We start from the raw sequence: 24,580 nt of genomic DNA, 5'->3' as shown, positions 1-24,580 counted from the left end.
ACTTCCTAGAACAACACCTGAAGCAAAACACAGCTAGCTTTCAAAATACACACTTCTCTGAATTTTATGATGCAGTTCTCCAACAAAAAAGTGTGTATTTGGGGAAAGTGTGCATAAGATTGCATATATTAATAAAAACAATATACCAAAATGCATTTTATTATGGAAATGTTCTCACAAAAATGTGTATATTCTGGAAGATTGTGTACAAAGGTGTGTATATTACACTAAAATGCTTTTATGTTAAAAATATATATTGCAAACTGATATGGAAATTGATGAACAGAAAAATAGGAAGCTAAGAGAAACTGAAATGGAAAGATTAGGCTCTCCAGAAGTGCCAACTTAAGTAGAAGATTGAGGGGGTGATGATGCACACATGATGTATGTGTGAAACAGGGATGCTAGGAGCTAGAGAGTGGAGCCAAATGAGGCATCAGGATGGTGTCAATGGCTGGCAACTCCTCCTCTCTGGTGCCCAGTCTCCTCCTCCTCCCATTGCCACTGGCCCAGGGCCGCCTCCGTGACCTCCCCCCTCCCAAAAAACATTTTATCGGGGAGGCCTATGGTGCCAAATTCACAGGCGGGTGGTTTTGTATTAAAGGAATGTTACGTATTTTTCTGGAATGTAATCATCATGGCCCAGCTTAGGATGTAGATGTAGATATACCCAAGAAAGGTCCCCCTGACTCAGGGATGGGGAACCAATGGCTCATCAGAAATTGTTGGACTCAAGCTCCCTCGGTAACATGGTGAAGGGTTATGGGCATTTGAGTGTAGTAACAGCTTGAAAACCACAGGTTCCCCATTTCTGCCCTAGCTCAATAAAGACTTGCACATGCCAATTTATGCTGCACACACGGTTTCTGCAACATGATGCAGGAACTGGGGCTAGAAGTTTATAGCCCCTACAAGAAAGAGCACATACATATCAGCTGTTTAGGAGGGTTCCTTCCCCCTATACTTCCTTTCTGTTAAATAACTTCTAGGTATAATTACTACTAGAGATAGAGAAGAAATGCACCCATCCAGCAAATTGCACTTCTCTTAGTTTTGCAGTGCAGTTCTCCAACCATGCAATGAAGAAAATGCATTTAGCAAGGTAAAATGAGCATATAAATGCATATATTAATGAAAATGGCACACAAAGATGCTTAATAATATTAGGGGAAATTGATTGAAAAAGTCTGTATAGTAGTCAAAACTGCATTTTTGTGCGTTGAGAGAAATTAGCACTAAAATGCTGATGAGTTCTCATGAGGAATTTTTTAAACACACACACACAAACACACAAATTGCCGTGGAAATGTAAGAACTGAATTTAAGAAACAGAGAACTGAAATCAACCTATTTGTCCATCCCTAATTACTTATCTGACAGACCTGCACATTTGCAGTTGAATAAGGGCCAATAGTACTATACTCAGAGCATCGGGCATGGATCAGCTAATGGGAATGATGTAGACAACATGAGAAAAGGAAAAGGAAGATTACAGAAGTGCTTAAATTAATGGAGGCAAAGTGGGAGTATTCTGGATAATTATTTTCATATGAAATGGAATCTGTCCAATGTTAGAATAGGGTTTTTTTTAGCACCATTAAATATATCATTAAGTTTTTTTGAGTTTATGATTGTATATTACTGTGGCTCCTCGGTTCTCAAACGTCTCCGTTGACGAACGTTTCAGAACCCAAATGACGAAAAGCCGGAAGTAAATGCTTCCGTTTTCAAACGCGCCTCGGAAGTCGAACAGCTTCCGCTTTGTGTTTTTCAGTTTTCTCAGTTGAATTTACAGATAGCTATTTGCGCCTCAGTTTTCAAATGTTTCAGAACACAAACGGTCTTCCGGAACAGAATATATTCAAGAACCAAGGTACCACTGCATTAGTTAGCAGTAAGTGCAGTTGTATACTATTTACTATGTCAGTCAATATTATTAAATTAATTATACCTTACAGATTATGTGTTAAAACTGGGAGATTGTTAGAGTCATTGAAGCAAAGTTACCTGTCATGGATGGCTAGAATTTCTGCTTTGGGGGTCCTGTTTTTCCAGTTTTTTATTTACTGTCCTTTTACTATTAGTACCTACAAGATAGTTAAACTCACAGCAAAAGGATTTTCATGAATAGCATGTGAAGAAAGCATGGATACAGGCAGAGAAATGGGCACATGTGCAGTTAGTTCATGTACAACAACAGGACACATGCAGTTGCCTTGAGTTTCTTGGCTACAGTTTGTGGTCATTGTGGAGAGAACTTAACCATGATCCTGGGTTCAGACCATACTCTAAGCCAATCCTTGGCCTAGCTCAGCATGATAGAGGAGTAAGGCAGATTGAGGCAATGGCAAAGCCACTGTAAGAACCCCTCCAAGAGTCCACATGTTGACATAGTAAGCCATAGTGTAATGGTGCCAAACATCAGATTCCCCAGTGCCACTGTTCGTGTTTGAACCGGGATTGAGATACAGCTAACTACAAAATGATCACGGAAGGGCGATTAAAACAAAATCAGGGCTTCGGCAGTTCAATTGACTTGAAATAAATTTAGGAGCATAATAACTCTCAATATTTGCCTTTAATCTCAATAATTCAGATCTATATTTTAATATTCCTTAAACAAAAATGGCAGTTGGGGAAATAAAAGAAAAAATAGCAAAGGCTGAAGGCAGAAAATGTCACCTGAATAAGCATATCCCTGTAGGGCCTTTCTGCACTTGATACCAGATATTGTGGTAACTTTTTGAAACATGGCAACCCTATTTGAGAGTGTCTCAGAGATATGAAGCTGCTTATAAGTATTCTATCTAAACAAATAACTGATCATAGATTACCCCTTTTTATTTATGATTATTCAAAAATTATTATCCTTCACAAATTTGTTTCAGATTCATCTTGGATTGGGGATGGGTGGGGGGTGGATACTTTGTTACCACTTCTATTCTTATTCAGAATTCTGTTTTTACCTAGTCACATTGCAAAGTGTAACTGTTCCCATAAAATTTCCCCCTCCTTTGCATTTAAAAATGCACTAAAGAGGAAGAGGAACAAAGCTCATGTTTTTAATAACACTGTGCGCGCACACACACATTTTCTCTATATACTCTCCTTGGACAGATAAAATGTTGAATTACTTCCGTGCACTTTTGTTCCATCAAACGCTTTTTAAATTTGACATTGGGGCAGGAAATGGCTGTTCTCAACTTTGTTGTAGGTGTTATTTTAAAATACAAGGCAAAGTTTTTCCGAACATTTTTGTTCAGAATATTTTCCTGCATTTGCTTTTGGTCTGATTCTGTGTGTTTATTTTTCTTTTTTCAAGGGAGATGCATTAGCAAAGCATGGCTGTGTGATGGGGACATTGACTGTGAGGATCGCTCTGATGAAGATCATTGTGAAGGGTATATGTGCGGACCACCAAAATACCCCTGCGCAAATGAAACTTCCATCTGCTTACAGCCGGAGAAGCTCTGCAATGGGATAAGAGATTGCCCGGATGGATCTGATGAAGATGTCCTTTGTGGTACTTCTTGCTCTTTCCTATATTAAAAAGTTCCCTTTATCAGATTTATCGTGTATACTTGCATCTGCCCTTTGGAAACATTAATATTGTGAAAGCTTTGTGCATTATCACTTGAGCTTTTCATTATCCCTTTCCTTGTTACACTTGAAATTGCACAACATTTCACTGAAATGGATCTGCACAATTTTTGTCTTCCCAGTTCTAGATGGTTGTAGCAGACTTCCAAACTCTGCATTCAGTGATAATTTTCACACTGTCAAAGTGATACAGTGAAGGGATTAGAGAGGCAAGTCCTGCCATGACCTATGCATGTTCTCTAGACCATTTGTGATCCCTACCATTGTAGACAACCATTTAGAGGGTAGGCTTTTTGCACTGTGATGTTGCACTTGGTCCTATTGTATTCATTTTATTCTGACCTAGAATGGCACCCAATGTACCTTTTACAGTGGTACCTTGGGTTACAAACACCTCAGGTTACAAACACCTCAGGTTACAAACACCTCAGGTTACAAACACTTCGGGTTACAGACTCCGCTAACCCAGAAATAGTACCTCGGGTTAAGAACTTTGCTTCAGGATGTGAACAGAAATCATGCGGAGCAGCGGGAGGCCCCTTAGCTAAAGTGATACCTCAGGTTAAGAACTGTTTCAGGTTAAGAACGGACCTTTGGAACGAATTACGTTGGTAACCAGAGGTACCACTGTATAAGCAAAAATCCTTATGTGTAGTAACATACTCCACTTTTCCTTCCAACACTAATAAAAGATGCAGTGAAATTTATTTATAATGATTCCTGAAAAGTTCTATACATTAATTTTCTCTAGTCTCAATCCAGTACAATTTACTACAGATCTGGTAGCCTTCTTTTAGTCTGCATTTTATGTCTGAAAAACACCAACTTCTGTTTTGTTTTCTTCAATTGCAGATGAATGCTTGCTTAACAATGGCGGTTGCAGCCACCAGTGCTCAATAGTTCCTGGAGGTAGAATTGTGTGTTCATGCTCACCAGGATTGTACCTGAGCTCAGACAATAAAACCTGTGAATTCATAGATTATTGTGCCAAACACCAGAAGTGCAGCCAAGTGTGTGAACAGCATAAAAATACCGTTAAGTGCTCCTGTTATGAAGGTTGGAAGCTCAATAAAGATGGAGAAAGCTGTGCTAATATCGGTAAGTTGACATTTACAGACTATTCACTACTGTAGAACTCCATTTATGAAAATATAGGGTAACCAAAATAAGGCCTATTCACTTTGGAGAAGCAGTATGTCACTGGTTGTTTCATCTTTAACTCTTAAACACCTAGATTAAAAGGGTTTTGAATGTTTATTCACAAATTGTAGAGATTTACAAATTGCCATTCAATTAACAAAGCTTGACATACAGATCTGATTATTTATACTTGTATTTTTCACATGGGGGGATTATATAATCTTTCTTCTGACCACATGGGAGTAACTGCCCTATTGAGTAGTAATGAGCGGAACACTGGATTAACATAGTCGGTCTACCTCCTTTTAACATTTATAAACTTTCTCTTTTTTTTACAAAATAAAACAGAATTGTTTACAACTCTTATAACAGCACACCATCTTTTACAGACCGCAAGCAACATCTACCCTCAGACATCCATACATGATTAAGCCAACAGTTCCTTTGGCCTAGATTACACCAAAGAACCCCATATATTTACATCTGTACTGAGGAAAGGGGTTTATGATTCACAACTTCAGGGCTAGTGTTGGGGGTTTGAAGCTGCTGCCATTAGGCATCTAACACTGTAATATACTGTACATATAATTCATCTCCAATTTTCCTCTCATTCCAAATGGATGTTGAATTTAGATGGGTGATTACCGTATTTTTTGCTCTATAAGACTCACTTTTTCCCTCCTAAAAAGTAAGGGGAAATGTGTGTGCGTCTTATGGAGCGAATGAGGCTGCGCAGCTATCACAGAAGCCAGAACAGCAAGAGGGATTGCTGCTTTCAGTGCGCAGCGATCCCTCTTGCTGTTCTGGCTTCTGAGATTCAGAATTATTTTTTCCTTGTTTTCCTCCTTCAAAAACTAGGTGCGTCTTGTTGTCTGGTGCGTCTTATAGAGCGAAAAATACGGTACTTACAAATAAAAGTAATACAATTTTTATTTATCCTATTTTGTTCTCCTGTTTTTTGGTAAACCTGGGTAAGGTTGTTGCTGAGCCTGAAGATATGTTGACATATATGAAGTTTCTAGAACACTGTTTCCATTCTGCCTAGAGTATTGAACAGAAGTTTGTCTGTTAGTAGCAGGGGATGCACCACAGCATTTTGCTGTGGCTCCCCATTGTTGTTGTTGCTTGCTATTTTTACTCTTTTTCTATAAAGAGAAATCAAATGTTGTAAAGAATCCCCATTTGTTCATTGTATGTGTGTGTCGGTTTGTCGGTGAAATGAACCCACCCATGGATAAGGTCATGTTTTCTGCATACATGTATACCCAAGTTATGCAGAAGTCTCTGACTAATGAGCTTAAGTGTTAGTTCATAAAATGAAGATAAGCAAGGACTGAACATGCTTAGTAGCCTCCAGGAAACATGGGATGTTGAAGGTGTAAATTATGGGAAGGGGAGAGAAGTAAAAGGTGTGAAATGAGCCCTAGACATCTGGAGGTAGTGGGATAGAATGGATAAGTGCCATGAAGTGCTTTCTAAAATCTCATCTGCAAATGCAGTGAAGTTGCAGGAGGATAAAAGGACATGTTTTTCCTTTCCCACAATAGAAGAATTGCCCCACACTTTCTACTATAAATCAATCAAGTGCTCAGTCCTTCAGGGCTAGATAGCAAAGCACAGGGGAAGGTTCTTGAGAGAGCAAAATGAAAACTGTATTGCTTCCTTCCCTTGTCTTGAGGTGGTGGATTCCCCTGCCAGGCTGCACATCTTACATGAGAGAAAGCACAATTGGTCACAGTTGGTTTTACTTTTGAGTAGACATGTACAGGATTCTGCTGTGAATATTTCTGAGCTGTCACCAATGATAAATTTCTGCTACTAGAACTTCAGACCACAGTTAGTTTGTTGAATCTAATTTTCATTTTTGCAGTGTCAGATCAATATTGTTGTAGCTGAATAAAGGTTAGATTTAAGTGGCAATGTGTATTTTAGAAAAAAATACTACAAGAAATGTAATGCATAAGTATTTTACGGTTATAATATTCTGTCAGAGTTAGTCTAATGAATGCCTTTTTATTACTGTCACCATAATGATGTAATCATTATATTTTATACAAATAATACTTTTGTATTCCCAGATCCATTTGAAGCTTTCATAATTTTCTCTATTCGGCATGAGATCAGAAGGATCGATCTACAGAAACGGGATTACAGCCTGTTAGTTCCTGGTTTGAGAAATACAATAGCACTTGATTTTCACTTCAATCAGAGCTTACTGTACTGGACAGATGTGGTTGAAGATAAAATTTACAGAGGCAAGCTTTCTGAAACTGGAGGTAAGAAATGAAGTTTTATTTATTTTTAATGAAGAATTATTTATTTTTAATGATCTTGGGAAAAGCCAACTGGAGAAAACTGGTGAAATTATGTTGAATCCATGAAATTCTGGGGAAATTATTTCTCCCACATGCTATTACAGAATACAGTCCAAAATGGCTCTTATAATGTGATACTATTTCCCCCTTGTTTAACGTTCTCCAAACTTTTTTGATTGTCACCTTTTGCTTGCGGTACTAGTGGGGTAGGAAACCTGGAAAAAAATATCCATCTGGCAGGCAATGTGCCCCTTTGGTTTCAGACAGTACATGGGTAAAAAGCCTGAGACACAAATTTTCACGGCCCTCTAATGGTTATGGTGGCTCATTTTACCAGAAGTAATGTAGTTAGCATAAACTCTGGAAGTGTATACCCTCAATTCTGACCAAACTAAGCTTCCTAGGCAAACTTGAACCTCTATGTTTAGGGGCAGTATGCCATTGAATACAGTTTACTGAGAGGCAGTAGTGAGGGAGAACTATTATAAGACCCTCATATAAGCTCACCTGGTTGCTGTGGAAAACAGAGTTCTGGACTAGATGGATCCAGTAGGGTTATTAGTATGGTTGTTGTTTGAACATAATACACCTCAAGCCTAGAATATGGAGCTGTTCAGAAAGTGGTTCTCAGAATATGGGGAGGTCCCACCGGGGGGCACAATACACTTACAAAGGACATGGTGTTTTTGAGAAAGAGACCATTTGGAAGTAGGCAGAATGGCAGACTCTTCCCTGCCAGACTGCAGAGGCTGCAAGCCTATATTCACTTACCTGGGTGTAAGTTTCATTGAGCTCAATGGGAACTGCTTCTGAGTAGGCATACACAGGATTCCTCTGTATCCAAATACATGCATTTTGTGGCCTTTTGAAATGTGCATTATGGATACATTACAGCACATACAATGGGCTTCTTTCTGAGTAAGTAGGTTTACTCAGATTGCTTTATTTCAGTCTCCATATCTACTCTTAGTTGCAATTAACATACGGGAGCTTCTGCTCCCAGCATTTCTTCTTTCTCCTCTGGAAGGAAAGCCTACCACCAGTAGAACGAATGATGCAATACATATGATTTATGGTTTTTTTAAACACACACACAAATTTCCACAGGCCGAAATCCTGCATGCTGCTTGCACAGAGAACAGAGTGTGAAGTTTTTCCCGTAGGGCTCTAGTATAACCTCCCCTCTCCCACCAGGCCCCTGCACGTGTCTCCACTCCTGCTTCTGCTGGGAGTAGCCTGCACACCATGGGCCTGGGGAAGAGCAGGCTCCAAATGCTTGAAGGTAAGATGGGGGAGGGTCTCAGCTGCAAGTGCAAATGGCCTTGTTGAGTCACAGGATGGCTCTTAGAATAGTAGAAGGCTCATGAACAGAGGCGACAGGTGGGGGCGGGGAGAGGACACATGAACTCCATCCATACCATGCTCTCCATGCACACAGTGTGCAGGATTGTGGCCAAATTCTGCTCAGCCTTAATAGTTGACACTGCGCCACCCTTGCTACGATGCACGCCAAAAATGTATTTTATAGTAAGAAAATAATATTAGTAAATCCTAATAGTTTCCGTGTCATACTGTGCCTAGTGTGGTAATTTGCATATTAGAGGATTGATAATGATAATTCCTGTTCCACAGAAAGTGTCTCAAAGTGCAATCCTATACATGTCTACTGGGAAGTAAGCATCATTGAATTCAGTGGGACTTGCTCCCAGTAATGTGTGTATAGGGTTACACACATTACACATTACTGGGAGCAAGTCCCACTAACACAAGGCAATTTATTTATTTTTTAAAAAGGTAAACGTTGTTGCAAAGATAGCTCACCATTCTGAAATTAGTAAACTTCTCAGTTTTCTCCATAATTGCAAAATTGTGAATGGGCTACATGTGGCATAAACCTACTATTTTATAATGCCTTATGGTACTATATATTAATTTTTCTAATATATTAATTTTTCTAATGTTTTACAGTATCATTATTTTAAAAGTAAGTAGTTCTTCTGTTGCAGTGTCTACTTTGTGCAAGTTTAAACTTAACGTGTTAATCATTTTAAGAACTCTTCTAATATTTTCACAGGGGTAAGCTCCATTGAAGTAGTGGTCCAGCATGGCTTAGCTACCCCTGAAGGTCTTACTGTTGACTGGATTGCTGGAAATATATACTGGATAGACAGCAATTTGGACCAAATTGAAGTTGCTAAATTAGATGGCACACTGAGGACAACATTAATAGCAGGTGCCATGGAACATCCTAGGGCTATTGCTTTGGATCCTAGATATGGGTAATTAAATGTATTTGTAATGATTATTTACAACAAAACTGTGCAAATGTTTTTCATAGGTATTGTGAGATGTTGTTTTTCATTTGTCCTTAGCATGACCCTACTATGAAACAAGTTATGTGGGGATGATAATAATAATGTTAATAATAATAATTAATGTTAATAATGAATAATGTTGATAATAATGTTAATAAAAATAATACACACATTCATTTTCATTTCCCATGTTTCTACAGGTGGTAGTGGTGTACTGTCAGAGCAACATGTTAATTAAATCAAGTAGGATATTTAAGGAGGAAAATTAAATAGTATAATTGCCAAAATAGCCTGTGTAATAGACTTTATCAGCTATATATATTGTTCCCCCTTCATCCCATTTTCTCAGTGACACAGATTGCAAAGATTGCTTCATACCAGTTTAATGTATCTGAAGGCAGAGCAGCCATGTTCCCTTACATTTGGGGAAATGGGCAGTTAATTCCCAAGTTGAACCTCTTTCACAATCAGACATACCCTTTATAGATTTAGAGCATGATCATTACTTTCTACCACTCCTCAAATGTGTTGCAATTATACGTCCAAATGCAATCAAATGCCCATAGCCTATCAGGTCTACATCCAATTAGCATTGATTATGCCTTAACATTACTCGCACTTATCTTGACACTGGAATGTAAAGCACCTGTCTCAAAATTCTATCCGTATGCAATATTAGAAGAGGGAATAAGGGCGCACTGCAGGGAAGAAAATCAGGTAGGGAGAAAATCAGTCTTATCAGTGCTTCAAAATGGAGAATTCCTGGTTAGGATCTTTTGCATCCCTCCTATGCAACTCTAAAATGTTATTCCCCGCCCCTTGACATATTATTACTGTCCTCCAGTGGATGTTGGAGTAAGATCAGTTCTGAGCACACCCAAACACCATCTGGAGTCTAGGCTGAATGAAAATGTATCTATGCCTTCCAGTCCTTTCTGGCACACTCCTTATTTCGCTTCGCTATCGTAAATGACAAGGACATGCTGGTGGCAAGGAGGGACTGAGATATTGTTTTGAGCATGTGTCACAGCTGCTGAGGCCATAGGAAATAGGGTAGAATTGGGTTTCTAATATAAATGGGCTATTTGCTCAACTTCATAGAATCACAGAATTGTAGATTTGGAAGGGCCCACGCGAGTCATCAAGTCCAACCTCCTACAGTGCAGGAATCTTCTGCCCAACATGGAGCTCAGACCCATGACCCCGAGATTAGGAGCCTCATGCTCTGTTCACTGAGCTATCCTGAGAATAGTTTCATTTCCTTTCAGAATAGTTTCATTGTGTTAGAAGGTTATGGAACTCCATGATTAAAACTTTATAGCTGTTTTGGCAATGTCAGAAATGTATTCTACTTAGAATAACTAGCCCAGATTTGCTAAGATGATGGTATTAAAAACACACACACCTGTATATATTATTTGTTTCATCTTTTAGTGTAAATTTTGTTTTCTTTCTCTTTTTTTTGCATCACTCAGAATTCTGTTTTGGACAGATTGGGATGCCAATTTTCCTCGCATTGAGTCTGCTTCCATGAGTGGAGCGGGAAGGAAGATAATATATAAAGACATGGATAGTGGAGCATGGCCTAATGGCCTTACTGTGGATCATTTTGAAAAACGAATAGTATGGACAGATGCCAGGTAACAATGTTCCCTGTGCTTTTTGTATGAGAAAAAGAAAAGTTGCAGAGCTGCTTTTATTCTTTGTCTTCCCACCCCTGCAAGTAGGAATGAAGACACAAGAAGTGTTTGGGGATGAATGGGAACAGCTCTATTAATTTTTGCCAGATTCTCGTCATAAGGAGACAGGTTAGCAACAAGCTAACAACCCTTCAGTGCAGGCCCCCTCCACTTTATGTGAGAGCTGGGATTCTTCCTCTCCCACTCTCAACCTGGCATGAGTAATTCCACCCTGTGTCCAAGGACCAGATCAGTCAGATGATCTATCTATGCACGTCTTCAGCTGTTCACTAAGCCATGTGCACAACAGACACCAGGCACTTCTATGGTGGCATAAAGTCAAGCCACTCGTTGTGTTCAGACTCCCAGAACCCAACAGTAGCTCCCCTTTCATATTACCTCTCTCAGGCAGCAGTGAGGCTGTGCTGCTTACAACCCCCACCAGCTGATCTCTGTTGCATATCAAAACCAAAGAGGGGGAGGAGCTAACTGGTGGTGGCTGGTGTTATTTTTCTAGAAAAAGAGGAGCCAGAGCTCACCATAAGCTTCTCCCTTGTTCTCTTAGAATGGCAATGGTGCCCACCTGAACTCCTGTGAGCTCCAGCTGAAAAAAGCCTTGTTGGTGGGGCTGGTGTAATGTAAATGCATCGGAAGGAGTGCAGAATTGGCCCCACTGACATTATTGCACTTCTCCAACCTCACTGCCTATCCAACGCTTCCACTTACAGTCTCGGTGAATTGACTAGAGGCACGTCAGTTAAGGAAGCTAGCTGCCTTCACCATGTCAGATTTCTTAGTCCAGGGTTGGGAACCATATCGCCTTCCAGATACTGCTAGATTAAACTTTCATCATCCCTAACTATAAACAATGCTGGCTGGGACTGAAGTGAGTTGAAACCCAATGACATCTGGATGACTGCTGATTAGCCACTCATTCCTGCTTTAGTTCAGTATTGTGTGCACTGACTAGCAGCTGCTCTCTAAGGATTCAGGCAGCCCCCCTCCCACCCTGCCCACCCTCCCCAGTTGTTCCTGGAGATGCCAAGGATTGAATCACTGGGCTATGATCCTTTGCCAAACATTTGAAATACATTCCTTTCATATTTGTTTAATTTTCCAGAATATAGTTTCATAACTGCACTAAGCCCAGTTTCAGAATTCTCTCACAATGGATTTCTGTTTGGGGGGTTATCTTTCAGGTCAGATGCTATTTATTCCGCACTGTATGATGGAACTGACATGATAGAAATTATACGAGGACATGAATATCTTTCTCATCCCTTTGCTGTCTCTTTGTATGGGAGTGAAGTATATTGGACAGACTGGAGGACAAACACATTGTCAAAGGCCAACAAATGGACAGGACAAAATGTTAGTGTGATACAAAAAACTAGTGCACAACCTTTTGATCTTCAAATCTATCACCCAAGTCGTCAACCACAAGGTAAATTAACACTTCTAATAAAAGTGTCATAGTCTTTTTGTTCATAGTCAGATTCTACATTACATACCAGCAATATGAATGAATATCTCTTAAAGGTAAAGGTAAAGGACCCCTGATAGTTAAGTCCAGTCGCAAATGACTCTGGGGCTGTGGCGGCCTCTCGCTTTACTGGCTGAGGGAGCCAACATTTGTCTGCAGACAGTTTTTCTGGGTCATGTGGCCAGCATGACTAAGCTTTTTCTGGCGAAACCAGAGCAGCGCACAGAAATGCCATTTACCTTCCCGCCAGAGCGGGACCTGTTTATCTACTTGCACTTTGATGTGCTTTCAAACTGCTAGGTTGGTAGGAGCTGGGACCGAGCAACGGGAGCTCACCCTGTCACGGGGATTCAAACCACCGACTGTCTGATCGGCAAGTCCTAGGCTCAGTGGTTTAGACCACAGCACCACCTGCATCCCCTGAATATCTCTTAGCTAATAACTATTATTATTTATATGACTGACTTGTTAAATTAACATTATGTGAGTACCACTTCAAATTCTTTTTAATGCTTCCTGTTTTGTGCTGCTTATATAAATAAAAGGAGCATTTCTGAGCAGCATTATTGTTGGCTAAATGACATCTTAAAACTTTAGCAATATTAAGAGCACTAAAGAAATCATAAACATTGAGTTAACAGCCCTTTGCATCTGCTTCAGTGAAGTATTACCAGCAATTGGCTGGAAATGGGAGAGAGTGGTTAGATTTTTTTAGCCCCAGGTCAGAACCATAACAAATATTATTTTAGGCTGTGTTGGTATATTGTATACGGCATTGACCTGGGAACCTTCTCATGTTGCCATTATTTTTAATAGATCAGTATGGAATGGGGGCAAATGTTAACAGCTACTTTTTCCTGTGGTTTATAAGGACTACGGCAGCAGGAACACCTCTTGTGATTTGAGGCAGGGGAAGGGATCACAAGTATCTGCTTCCTTTTTATAAGCCTCTGCTGTCAATAATTGCAGTTCAAAAAGGCATCTCTTAGCATGCCATCCAAATTACAAGTCTTCAGATTATAAAAATATATGTAGAATTATTTTGCATCTATACAGAAACAGATCACTTACCAGCAGTGCTATTTTTCTAGAAAAGAGAGACCGTAACTCACCACAAACACCTCCATTGTTCTCTTAGAATGGCAATGACACCCACCTGAGAGGTGCTGGAACTGAATTCTAGGGAGTTCCGGCTTTCAAAAAGCCCTGCTTACTAGGGAGATAATTCTGAAGAGGTTATTCTGAAGCTTTGATGGCTTGAATTCAAAATTACCGTAAACAGAATACAGTAGAAGAAAGGAATATCCTCTTTCTCATCCCTCTTACACCCCCCCCCCCATTTCCCTCTGATAAGCTGCTCCAGGGGTTTGGGGATGCTCCAGAGCAGTGTGGAGTCAATGTAGGGTTTTCAGGGGCAAATTTTTGAAAACTGCTTAACTTTGAGGAGCCTCCACAGGATCCCAATGTCTTCCGACCCACGTGAGTGAGCACACAATTCAGAACATAAGAAGAGCTTGCCAGATCAGGCTGGTGGCTCATCTAGTCCAACATTCTGTTCTCGCAGTAGCTAACCAGATGCCTATGCTGCAAGAAGGACCTGAGTGCAGCAGCATTCTCACAGAATTGGAGTTGGAAGGGACCCTGAGGGTCATCTAGACCAACCCCCTGCAATCCAGGAATCTCAACTGAAGCATCCGTGATAGATAGCCATCCACCCACTGCTTAAAAACATCCAATGAAGAAGAGTCCATCAGTGGCGAACTATTACTATGGAGTAGATTTGTTTGCCATTCTCTTCCTCTCTCCTCTTCTAATATATTTTCCCCCCATTGTCAGCCTTCATTGGTCTCCTGCAGAATACATATATATGTATGACTAGCATGTTCAGTTTACATTTTTAATTCTAGCTCCCAATCCTTGCGCTGCTAACAATGGCAGAGGTCCGTGCTCTCATATGTGCCTGATAAATCACAACAGAAGTGCTGCGTGTGCATGTCCTCATCTAATGAAGCTGTCAATAGACAGAAAAACATGCTATGGTAAGTCTCTCTCTCTCTCTCTCTCTCTCTCTCTCTCTCTCTCTCTTACACACACATATATTCTCTATTAACTACTTAAATTTCAGAGTAGAGGACATGTTGTTCACTGATAACTTTGAGGGTAACTCTTGCCTCACGTGAACCAACAAGATTCCCAAATGTATTTGGCTTGTCAAGCTTTGATATTTATTACTTTCGCTTTTTTGTTGTGGATGTGTCTAGTACATTCACCGAACTTATCTCTGCAGAACAGGGAGGTTGGCAAGCAGAAAGGGCATCATCAGAAAATGATGAGGCAGGTAAAGTGCAGAATGAAAAAAAGTACTTAACAGTTTTTAATCTCAGTGTACTCATCTGAAATGGTCTTGATATCACTTTCGGAGTCTTAGCTCAGAAAGCAGCTTCTAAGAAGAAATACTTTAAAACTATAGTGATGCATTATGATGCAAATACATTGGCAGGAACAGCATATTGATTTTGCTGGTGCATTTGCTGGTGCCTCACTGCTATCTCACACCTTCCCCATTATATCCTAGTAAGCCAGGCATAGGCAAACTTGGCCCTCCAGATGTTTTGGGACTACAGTTCCCATCATCCCTGACCACTGGTCCTGTTAGCTAGGGATCATGGGGGTTGTAGTCCCAAAACATCTGGATGGCTGAGTTTGCCTATACCTGTAGTAAGCCAATCTGATGCAGCTGATTGGAGGTCAGGTAAGCACCACCTCCCCAGCACACTGCCTGCTATTGCCATTTAGAATTACCAAATAATGTTATGTCTTTTAAAAATACAGTGGTACCTCGGGTTAAGTACTTAATTCGTTCCGGAGGTCCGTTCTTAACCTGAAACTGTTCTTAACCTGAAGCACCGCTTTAGCTAATGGGGCCTCCTGCTGCTGCCATGCCGCCGGAGCACGATTTCTATTCTCATCCTGAAGCAAAGTTCTTAACCTGAAGCACTATTTCTGGGTTAGCGGAGTCAGTAACCTGAAGCGTATGTAACCTGAAGCGTATGTAACCTGAGGTAACACTGTATTCTGAAAAACAGATACTTGGATTTTAAACGATTTCTTAGTTTTTTATCTGTTTAAAAACAAACATGGCTGACTTTTTACTTATCATGGGACAATGTGATCTTCTACTAATGACCAGATGAATGTGCTTACCTGCTTTGTACTAAATTATGCATGAATACCAGATTATTATAATATATAAATGTATAATTTAGATAATCATTAAAACAAAATATAGATTGTAATAATATTCCATTGATCTGCATCTAATAAATGGCATACCTAATTTTTTACAGAAATGAAAAAATTTCTTCTTTATGCCAGACGTTCAGAAATAAGAGGTGTTGACATAGAGAACCCATACTTCAACTACATAACAGCCTTCACGGTTCCTGATATAGATGATGTAACAGTTGTAGATTTTGATGCAGCAGAGGAGCGCTTATACTGGACTGATGTGAAAACGCAAACTATAAAACGGGCCTTCATTAATGGGACTGGTTTAGAAACTGTTATATCAAGAGGTAAACATATTTTAAATGCAACATTGCAAGTCCAACTGGTGGACGGGGGCTAACAAACTGAACTGTGAAGATCTGACAACACTTTTAATAGCAGCACTCTTATGCCTAAAAACATCTTGTTGTGATGTTTAATGTGCAAAACTAATCTTAGGTTATTTGGTACAATACAAGACACTTGTCAATTATTACATAATGCACATATCTGATCTAGTTTGAATCATTCAGCCTCCTAAGACTATACTGAGAAATATTTTTTCAGGTTCGAAATGGTGTTGTTGAGTAACTGCGTTATAAGAGCAGGAAGGGCTGTAGATCTCTGGTGGAATATGTGCCTTGCACAGAGAAAGCCTCGGATTAAATCACGTAGATTTGAGACAGACTCTTGGCCGAAAGCCTGGGAAACCGCTGCCAGTCAAGTGTAAACACTGAGCTGGATGGAGATGGACCAATGGGTCTGATGCAGTGTCAAAGAGCATCCTGTGTTCCTCAAGAGCCCTGCTGGATGAGGCCAATGCTCCATCTAGTCCAGCATCCTGTTCTTGCAGCGGCTAAACAGATGCTTACAGGAAGCCCACCAGCAGAACATGAGCAATACACTAATCCCACTTGCGTCCCCAGCAACTGGTGTTCAGAGACATAACATACTGGATGTTTTACACAGTCATTGTGACTAGTGTTCCTTTGTAGCCTCATCCTTCATGATTTTCTCTAACTTCTTTTTAAAGCCATTCAAGTTAGTGGCCACCATTACATCCTGTGGCAATTAATCCCACAGTTCAACTATGTACTGAGTTAAGTAGTACTCCTTATTTAACTCCTGATTTAGCTTCATAGGATAATCCAAGATTCTTGAGGGAGAAAAACTCAACACATTTTCTCCACACAATGCATAATTTTATATATTTCTGACAGCATGTCCCCTGCCTTTTCCCCCCAAACAAAGAAAACCCAAATGTTAAATAACCTGTACTCATAGGGGTGTTGCTCCAGCCCCTTGATCATTACAGCTTTCTCTTTTTGTACCTTTTCTAGTTTTGCTATATCTAGAACTTTACAAGTGCAGCTACTCTATGGGTCTGTGTAACAACACTGTGATATGAGCCGTTTAAATTAAATCTTTTCCCTAACAATACCTAACATGGAATTCACCTTTTTTCCACAACCACCATTTTAATTTAATTCTGCCGCCTTTTTAAAGCCTTCAAACAAGTTCCCAGGAGGATATGGAATTTAAGCATTTTGAATTCGCTCTTAATGATACATACCATAGCAGCAGTTTCATGTTTGTCAAATAATAAGAAACCATTGATGCAGCACTGGGATTTTGTAAGTAATTCTCAAGTTCTAATCCTTCTGCCCTGCATCATTAACGATGTTATGTTGGAGAGTCATCATGGAATAGCTAAGGCAGTCGGTATATAATATAAACTTTAGGACCCACATTTAGTGGTCTTGCTAAGTGAATTCAGTTTCAGTCTAAGGGAAATTAGAACAAACAATCCTTCAAAGATGCTTCAGGGGCAGAATCTTATTTGTAATAAGCAGATAAAGGCCATTGATTTCATAACCAGCTTGTGAGCTGCAGGAGACATCTGGCCACTTTTGATAATAGATTAGAAGGCTGAGCTAGAAGCATGTCAGTCTGGTCCAACAAACCATTTCTTAAGTTCTTAAGTTCAATTTTCTCACCATGAAATTCAGCATTGAAGGGACAGATTCATAGTTTAAGGGCATTTTTTTAAAAAAGAAAGAAAAGTAGATACTGCTACCAATCTATGAAAAAATAATACTTAAATTTGTATTGTATGGGACCCTTTCACACATTCTCCACTGATATTTTGCAACCAACACAGTTTTCACAGGTGTGTGAACAATGCCTTTCTAAACGCAGAAAGATATGGAAAGATGTGGGCCATTCACGGTCCATAGAACTCTTCCACTGGAGGGAAGGAGGAGATTTCATTGACTTCCCCTATATCTCCCTGTGCCTCCATTGAAGAAAGCTGCTCTGGAGAAGCATGGGACCCTCTGAAACAGTATGGGAGATCTCTCTGCAAGCTGCAGGGTGAAATCACCCAAAATTGCCTCACCCTTCCTTCTACCAGTAGGAGCCTCTGCTAGATCTCTGTCCCTTCCATTAATTGAAAAATTCTTTCTAATTACAAAATGGCAAATGCATCCATCCCATTACCTGTGTTTTGGTCTTCCTGTTTACAATTTCAGTGATATTTAAAGCCTTCCTATAATGAGTGAAAACTTCTTGGTAGAGCTGATTAGGCAACTTATTTGCTGTTTGACATTTTGCAGACATTCAAAGCATTCGGGGACTGGCTGTGGATTGGTTATCCCGTAATTTATACTGGATTAGCTCAGAGTTTGATGAAACACAAATTAACGTGGCACATTTAGATGGCTCTTTAAAAACCTCGGTTATACATGGAATTGATAAACCACAGTGTCTTGCTGTTCATCCAGCTAAAGGGTAAAGTATGATTATTTACACAAATATTTTTGCAATCGTCTTTCAGGTGAAATGCAGGTTGATCTCATATTACACAAGGGTTACGTTCTTGCCTATTGTGTGTATAAGCAAAATCACTTAACGCCAGAACACTCCACAGGAAACCCTAAAAACCCAGCAAATCCCTCCAACTTTCTCTGGTGACTTGCCAACCTTTTCCGCAACCTCTCCAGCCTCTTCTGATCTCTCTCCAACTGCCTCCAATCTCTCTCTACACTCCACCAACTCTCCATCCATACCCAAGTGTTCTCCCAGTAGCTGATGGGATTGCTGGCCATTTTCTTCCTGCCCTCGTGCTCTACTTGCTTATTGATTTTGGGGTGGTTTGCATATAGCTGCAATCACATAAGTGAAATCCATGTAAGATGAGCTCTGCTTGTACTAACTAATAAATTAAGTTATGAAGTGATGCCTCTGTTTCTTGTGCATTGCCAGCTTCCTAATATAGATAACCCATTGTGGGAGTTGGAGTCCCCATGAAATCTACTAGTTGTGTATAGATCACAATTTTCAGAATTCCACACCTGCCAAAAGCAGGGAGGGGGGAGAGTGGAAGAAGAAATCAGAAATGGGGACTCCATGCATTCATCTCTGATGGGGATGTTATTTGTTTGAGGGGGGAGGTTCTGTGTTGCTTTTTCACCAGTCTATATTGTAACCCTGTGGCATGCTCAGTATATAATGTTACCATACTTATTTATTTAACTAAGGGAAGAATGTGGTCAAAAAAGAATATTGTAGAATCTATACAGAGACACTCTGAATTCATGCCAATTTTATTTCCAATATGATAATGCAAAACAGAATAGGATTGCAGCTTAATCTTTTTTAATGCAATTTTTTTTGTCTTGCTTTGTAAAGAAAACTTTTTTGGACTGATGGAAACACCATTAATGTGGCAAATATGGATGGCAGCAACAGCAAAATACTGTTTCAGAATCAAAAGGATCCAGTTGGTAAATATTACTACGATCACTCATTTTCATGTAGAGTTACTTTAGTGCAACTTTCTCTTAAATGTATGATTTTAAGGAGAAAAGTAGGTGACAATGTATACTGTTTGGCTTGCTGGGCCACAGCTTGTGCTGGACTGAGAATGAGGAGTCATGGGTAATCTGGCTTCCAGATTTCAATTTACTATTGTATTGTTAGAATTGCTGTATGAGTTGTGGAGATACTCCAAGTAGCATGTGAGTTCCGTTCTGAAAGGAACAAGTTAAGTGGCTAATCAGGGAGGGAGGGCAGTACAGAAGCAAGTACACAGCACTATGGGTGAAAAGCAGTGGTGTCTGTCTGTTAATGCAATGGACACCATTTACAGAATGGATACCTCTTCGCCCCTGCAGCCCCACATGCAGCTCCAAAAACTACTCCAGAGGTGTAGGAGGTGGTGGAAGAGCCTGGGGAAGTCATGCTGCACGAGTGGAAGCCTGCTCATGTGCCATGTCACCTTAGTTTCACAGTAGTATCTTTTCAGTGTCCTGAATCCAAACTACAGACCAAGTTTAAAATTCTCTATCCAGTAAATCATTCTTGCCAGACTGATAGCATTGATTTCAGCTCTTGCCATTCTGTAGCCAGCGACAAAAAGAGATGAAGGAAAATTTCTCTCTCGTGTTTCTAGATTGATGTATCCATGGTTTTTGATTAATATATATGTTGTTACTAGCGGCTACCGCTCAAACATTTTATCATTATGTAGTTCTAATAACTTTCTCCTGAATGCTGAAAATTATTCATATTGTCATGTACTCTTCCAATTGTATGATACAAGGTCAGATTTGTTTTCTTCTAGAAACTTAACATTATAGCATTCTTCATTTCTTCATCTCATCATTAATTATTGCTTTATAGCATCATGTTTGACAAGCACGGCACGTAATTAACAAGATTATCGTAAATATAATGTGCTTTTGAGTCTGAGAAGTACCAGATAATCTCTTTGAATGTTCTCAGAGTTCTAGGAACACAAAATGATAAATTATTTCTAAATGTCTGTTTTTGGGAGATAGTTTAATTGACTTTTTATTGCTAAGTCCTAAAATATTCACTTGTGATCTATATCACTTAGAGTTATTTTAATGACGCTCATTCTTTCCATGGTCTGGTGATACATGAATGATAAAAGAAACAGTGGCTCATTATTCACACAGAGATAAAAGGGTCAGCAACATTGAAATTTTAACCAAGACATAATCAGAGCATTTCTTGATTACGACATTTCAAATTGTACCCAGTGCAGACTAATACGTTGGGTTTTTTAACAATTCTTATCTGCATTATGCTGTCTGTTTTATGTGCAGGAGGTAGAATAAAATCATGAAATCTAAGTTGGGAAGGTGAAAAGTGAGCTTAGTAGTAGTGTGGGATGGGAATGGGATACTCGATTACTGCAGGGGAATGGTAGGGGTTTGGCTAGCAAGTTAGTGTTTTTAATAAGATATTAATGTTTATTGCAAGAGTATGTAGCGCACAAGCTTATGCAGTTAAATAATAATAATAATAATAATAATAATAATAATAATAATAATAATAATTTATTATTTATACCCCACTCATCTGGCTGGGTTTCCCCAGCCATTCTGGTCGGCTTCCAACAAAATATTAAAAATACATTAAAACATCAGTCATTAAAAACTTCCCTAAACAGAGCTGCCTTCAGATGTCTTCTAAACATCAGATAGTTGTTTATTTCTTTGACATTTGGTGGGAGGGCGTTCCACAGGGCGGGTGCCACTACCAAGAAGACCTTCTGCCTGGTTCCCTGTAACTTCGCTTCTCGCAGTGTGAGAACCACCAGAAGGCCCTCAGTGCTGGACCTCAGTGCCCAGACTGGATGATGGGGGTGGAGACGCTCCTTCAGGTATACTTTAATATAGCATTGTCTCTTTAAATTGGAATCTACTTTGCTAACTTGTTACTTAAATACCGCTTATTTAATGCTACTATTACTACACCAAGACAGTTTTGTGGAACCTTTTAAAAACTCTTTTTCCAGATTGCCCTTCTGTTTACTCCATCCAGCTAAGCCTCATGAACACTGTCACTGCGGTCTTTCATTGAAGTCTCTGTTTCAACTCCTATTGACCTATTGAAGCACATGTCTGGTTTTGCTATCCTGGAATCTTCCTCTGGCTCTCTTACCAAACACCACAGCCTAGCATTGCATGTTCAGACCCAGAGACCTCCCCCTTAAATAAAGACATATTTGACTCAAATTTAGGTTTGGTTTTTGGCAGAATTTAGGCCACAACTTTATTGATTACAGAAAAGTGAGTGGTTGCATAGGCTCTGGTTCGACTAGCTCCCTACACTCTTGCAGGTAGCGCTGACCCAGAGCTCTAAAATGGGTCAGCCAAGGGTGAACACCTGAGGCAGGTGAAAAGCCTGGGAGCAGACTCTGTTCACTCCCCAGATGCTCCTCTTGACTCAGGCACAGGCACAACCCCCTTTCAGGGGTTGACCAAACCAAGTTGAGTCCCTGCATTCCTTTAACGGAATACCCTTCACATAGGGATGGCGAGACCGTTCTCCCATCCCTATCACCTGAACCAGTGCCTATCCACAACCTTACAAGTTGTGTTGATTTGCTACGCGGCAGGTGAAACCCAAATGGCAACAGCCAACCAGCCAAGTGGGGGAAATTCCTGCCGTGCCCCTGCGATTGACCTTGCTATGACAGATGACACAAGACGGCATAGCAAGTTCAATTGCAAAAGGCCCTAAAATTAAGGAGAGGTGGACGGGTGTTCCGATGCACGAGCCAAAAGAGGAAGCTCTGGGATACGTGCATGGGTTTATATGGGTCCCTCGATCCATTTAGACTGCACCCCATTGGCCAGATTACACCCTGCAATGAGGGACCTACCAATTGGGTGTTGTGGCTATCCAGTAGACCCACCCACAACCAAGAGGTCAGTCTCCAGGTCTCACCGCAACATGTGCCCTCTCTTAGGGAGGACACAATTTCCCAGCTGCCTATCACTCCTTGTCCCTCAGCACCATAGATAGGTTCTCCTCTCCTCTCTTCAGCTTAAAACAAGTAATTTAGTTACCTCCAACTCTGGATTTAGGGCAGTGCAGGTGCACAGGGCACCGAGCCAAAGGTGTGCATTATTATTATTATTATTATTACTACTACTACTCTATATTTATGTGTTCCTACTGAGAAAATTTGGGATGCAGGTGGCGCTGTGGGTTAAATCACAGAGCCTAGGACTTGCCAATCAGAAAGTCGGTGGTTCAAATCCCCACGACGGGGTGAGCTCCCGTTGCTCTGTCCCTGCTCCTGCCCACCTAGCAGTTCGAAAGCACGTCAAAGTGCAAGTAGATAAATAGGTACCGCTCCAGCGGGAAGGTAAACGGCGTTTCCGTGCACTGCTCTGGTTTGCCAGAAGCGGCTTAGTCATGCTGGCCACATGACCCGGAAGCTGTATGCCAGCTCCCTCGGCCAATAAAGTGAGATGAGCGCCACAACCCCAGAATCGGCCACGACTGGACCTAATGGTCAGGGGTCCCTTTACCTTTTTACTGAGAAAATTCATTAAAAAGCAACTGTACCAAAAGGAATTATTGTGAAAATGAGGAATATTTAGGGGGGGGGGATCCAAATTTTGTTCTCATTCAGGGTGCCATATTACCCCAGCAAGTTTTGGGGCCACCGAGCCACTCTGCCTTCCTTTCAGGCCTTTGTTTTCCTCCCTCCTTTTCCTCTGCTGTCTTCTTCTTTTGGCTACCTACCAGGAACACCAAGCAGCAACCAACACTGACTGACCTCTGTCTGACTAGCACCCAGACTTATATTCACTTCTTCTGGCCAGTCTAGACAAGCCCTAGCCAATCACTGTGCCTAACTAAGAATTCTAAACCTGCAACCGCCAATCAGAATATGCACACCTTTGTTCCTTCTTTTGCATACTGGCAGTTCTATTTCCAACCCCTCCTCAGTTGTCAGTTGATGTCCCCAGGGACAGTTAAACTGACTTCCATCTGACCAGACAGAAGACTTCACCCACCAAGCACAGTGCAATACAATAACAGAATACATTACACAATACCCATTAAAACACAGTTTTGAATAAACAGGATTTCTTCGCAGGTTCATAGATGACCCTATGTCAGCCTTGGTAATGCACTGATTAGTCACATCCTGGTTAGTCTATGTGGGGCTGCCTTTTAAGACAGTTTAAAAACTCGAACAGATTCAGAATGCTGCCACTTGGTTGCTGCTGGCTGTTAGGAAACCAGAGTACATATGATACTAATACTGTATCAGATGCACTGGTTACAAAATCAAGTAGATCTGTACTGTATTATCTGGCAGTTCTGAAATGCAAGACTGAAATCTGCCCAAGGTGTATTACACCATCAGCAGTTACATTGCTCTGTTCCATATATTTTACTTATTCTGTATGGAGTTAAATACCACGGGGATAGGGTTCTAAAATAGTTTTCTTTAATGTCATCCAATATTAATCTTGGCAAGATCTTTATCTGCATTCAGTTCGGTTCTATGCCTAAATCCTGTGGGAATGTTCTGGGGTGCAGGAGAGGATATATTGACTAATTATATCCTTATCCAACTTGTGCTAACAAGTTCCCAAAATATCAGCAGAGTTTATAGACATTCCCCTTTAAGTTCGCAACGGTAACGTGTGCACAGGTTCGCTAGAACCTCTATAATAATTACTCTGGTAGTTTCCCCTTTGTTCCCTCTTAAAATATAAGACACAACACAGTCTTTATAAAAGTATAAAAGAGTTTACTCACGATCTGTTCACAATATGATCCCAGACGGCAGACAGGCTTAAAAAGGTTACATATACTTAGAATCTATCTTATAGGAAGATAGCCCTCTCCTCTCTTGGCTGAGAGCCAAGAGGGCATCTTGCTTATCCGAAAGGTGATGGCAGAGAGAGAGAGATGGCTGCCTGCCCTGTGCTTTTGTCATTA

General features: G+C 40.4%; 1 protein-coding gene across 3 annotated transcripts in view; it reads left to right on the top strand.

Annotated features, from left to right (window-relative positions):
* The window catches only part of LRP1B (LDL receptor related protein 1B), a 768,212-nt gene that overhangs the window by 591,936 nt on the left and 151,696 nt on the right, over positions 1-24,580 (top strand). For all 3 annotated transcript variants that reach the window (XM_082196914.1, XM_082196915.1, XM_082196913.1), the window contains 10 exons: positions 3,323-3,523; positions 4,453-4,698; positions 6,819-7,016; positions 9,130-9,334; positions 10,846-11,010; positions 12,249-12,493; positions 14,440-14,571; positions 15,880-16,107; positions 18,415-18,589; positions 19,490-19,584. In XM_082196914.1, the coding sequence (XP_082053040.1) occupies positions 3,323-3,523; positions 4,453-4,698; positions 6,819-7,016; positions 9,130-9,334; positions 10,846-11,010; positions 12,249-12,493; positions 14,440-14,571; positions 15,880-16,107; positions 18,415-18,589; positions 19,490-19,584 (1,890 nt within the window). The remainder of the gene's footprint in view (positions 1-3,322; positions 3,524-4,452; positions 4,699-6,818; positions 7,017-9,129; positions 9,335-10,845; positions 11,011-12,248; positions 12,494-14,439; positions 14,572-15,879; positions 16,108-18,414; positions 18,590-19,489; positions 19,585-24,580) is intronic.

Source organism: Podarcis vaucheri, assembly GCF_965113315.1.
Source record: "Podarcis vaucheri genome assembly, chromosome: 1".
NCBI classification, from domain to species: Eukaryota; Metazoa; Chordata; class Lepidosauria; order Squamata; family Lacertidae; genus Podarcis; species Podarcis vaucheri.
The sequence above is the reverse complement of the archived record's forward strand: the minus strand, read 5'-3'. Positions and strand labels throughout refer to the sequence as shown.